Source organism: Lottia gigantea, assembly GCF_000327385.1.
Source record: "Lottia gigantea unplaced genomic scaffold LOTGIsca_1208, whole genome shotgun sequence".
Lineage (NCBI taxonomy): Eukaryota > Metazoa > Mollusca > Gastropoda > Lottiidae > Lottia > Lottia gigantea.
Genome location: NW_008707242.1, coordinates 1 through 1,775, shown reverse-complemented (window position 1 = coordinate 1,775; position 1,775 = coordinate 1). Strand labels below are relative to the sequence as shown.

The 1,775-nt window shown below is 32.4% G+C and overlaps 1 protein-coding gene across 1 annotated transcript; it reads left to right on the top strand.

Moving 5' to 3' along the window:
- Window positions 1-228: 228 nt before the first annotated feature.
- Window positions 229-1,697, top strand: LOTGIDRAFT_176405 (hypothetical protein; the record flags this gene model as incomplete). The annotated part of the gene is made up of 4 exons (XM_009048382.1): window positions 229-442; window positions 711-959; window positions 1,266-1,314; window positions 1,516-1,697. Coding segments are annotated over 4 exons (694 nt in total), but the record flags the coding sequence as incomplete, so codon positions are not given.
- Between the last annotated feature and the right edge of the window lie 78 nt (window positions 1,698-1,775).

Genomic DNA, 1,775 nt, shown 5'->3' with positions numbered 1-1,775 from the left:
CCTTATACTATTTGTGAATGATTCATTCATTCTAATCAAGTAAATGCTGTTTTATTTCATACAGTACATACCATTGTAGTTTGGATTTTTTAACTTTAAGGTTCATTTTGTGGTAGAAATATCAGAGAACCTGGAAGACGAATAGTTCTACCTGGTTATAAAAGTGATTCGGAACCATGTGAATGCCAAATCACTTTAAAACGAATTAAATCTAATCCCGCTGCTACAATGAATATCTACATTACTCAAACCTATTATCCTAATAGTTGTAACTATAGTTTATTTTATTGGTTGGATGGTAATACTACTAAGGTAAAAAGCAAGCACGAGAATTCTACATTTGAAATGGAACTGACTGGTATCCTATATGTTCGGCTGGAAAATAAACTGATTGGTTCTGGAAAAGTATGTTTGGCTTTCACCACCACCTCAAAAGCAACAGGTATCATCTTCTAGTCAAAAATTCTCGCGTTCGGTTTTAATAAGGACATGTTTAACGCACCATTATCACATAACGAAATGAAAGAAGTTGAATTTGGAGGAATAAATAAGTCAAATATATAAGACAAAAACTAAATATCTTGTTTTTAAGCTGCGGTTATTGGTATTGACGATTACTCCTTCACATTCGACATTCATGATATTGTGGAACTTTTTTTAATAAACCTGTTTTTATACAAGTATTCGGAATGTTTTATGGTTTCTTTCAGAATATCTAGTCGATGTTACATGTGAGAAACTGAATACGAAAACTGAAACAATAACATTCATTCCAACCAGTTCAACATCACCTACCACAACATCTACTAGCACAGCATCAACTAGTATAACATCAACTAGTACAACATCAACTAGCACAACATCGCCTCTTAAAACTTCTGACGTATCTCGGACAGTAGACAGTATTTCTAACATAGAAACAGATGAGAAAACAGATGATGATGGAGATAAATTACTGTGTAAGTTTTGTTCAGGGTTCCTTATATCACGGAAGTTTGCATAATCAACCAACTCGTTGCATGTCGTGATACAAGATAGCTTGCTATGACAAGTTATAAGATGTAGTTCGTAGTAGCCTGACCACTATGAAGATGGGTTTCACTGTGAGTGAATTTCAGAAAGAGGTCAATATATTTTCCTAATGAATATATCAATAACATAAAGATAAAATAGTTTAATATTTCTAATATAAATATCATGTATTCTTGTATTTCATTTCATACTCATTAAGACGTAAAACTCCATTCCAGTACCAATAATTCTAGGTTGTATAATTGGAATATTAGTTATCATTCTTGTCATTATTATCACTTGGTGAGTATAAATTATTATTGTTTAGAAAATTTTACCGATTAAAGAAGAACTTGGTTTAAATCAAAGAATATCCACAGTTGCTAACAATTCTAACTGTACAATAATAGAGTTGTCTCCCCGATATTATATTATATTATAAATGCTGTGTATCCTGTAGAATCTAAATAGTATTAAACAATGAAGTTTTAAATTGTTTTCCAGTATCTCGTTAAGAAAAAGGAATTGTCAGAAGAACAGAGACTCAGAGAATCTAAACCATGGTTCCACCAATATGGCGGTGTACAGTAGCCTTGATGATAATCTGAATGACTCGAGTCAGTACGGACATATTGTAAGACAACAAGAACATGTTCCAGAACAACAAGAACAAGTTCCAGATTCAAGTAACGAGTACGCTAATATTCCGAAAAAAACTTTGGAAGGTCCGAATGACAATAGAATCGAATCAAACAATAATCCGA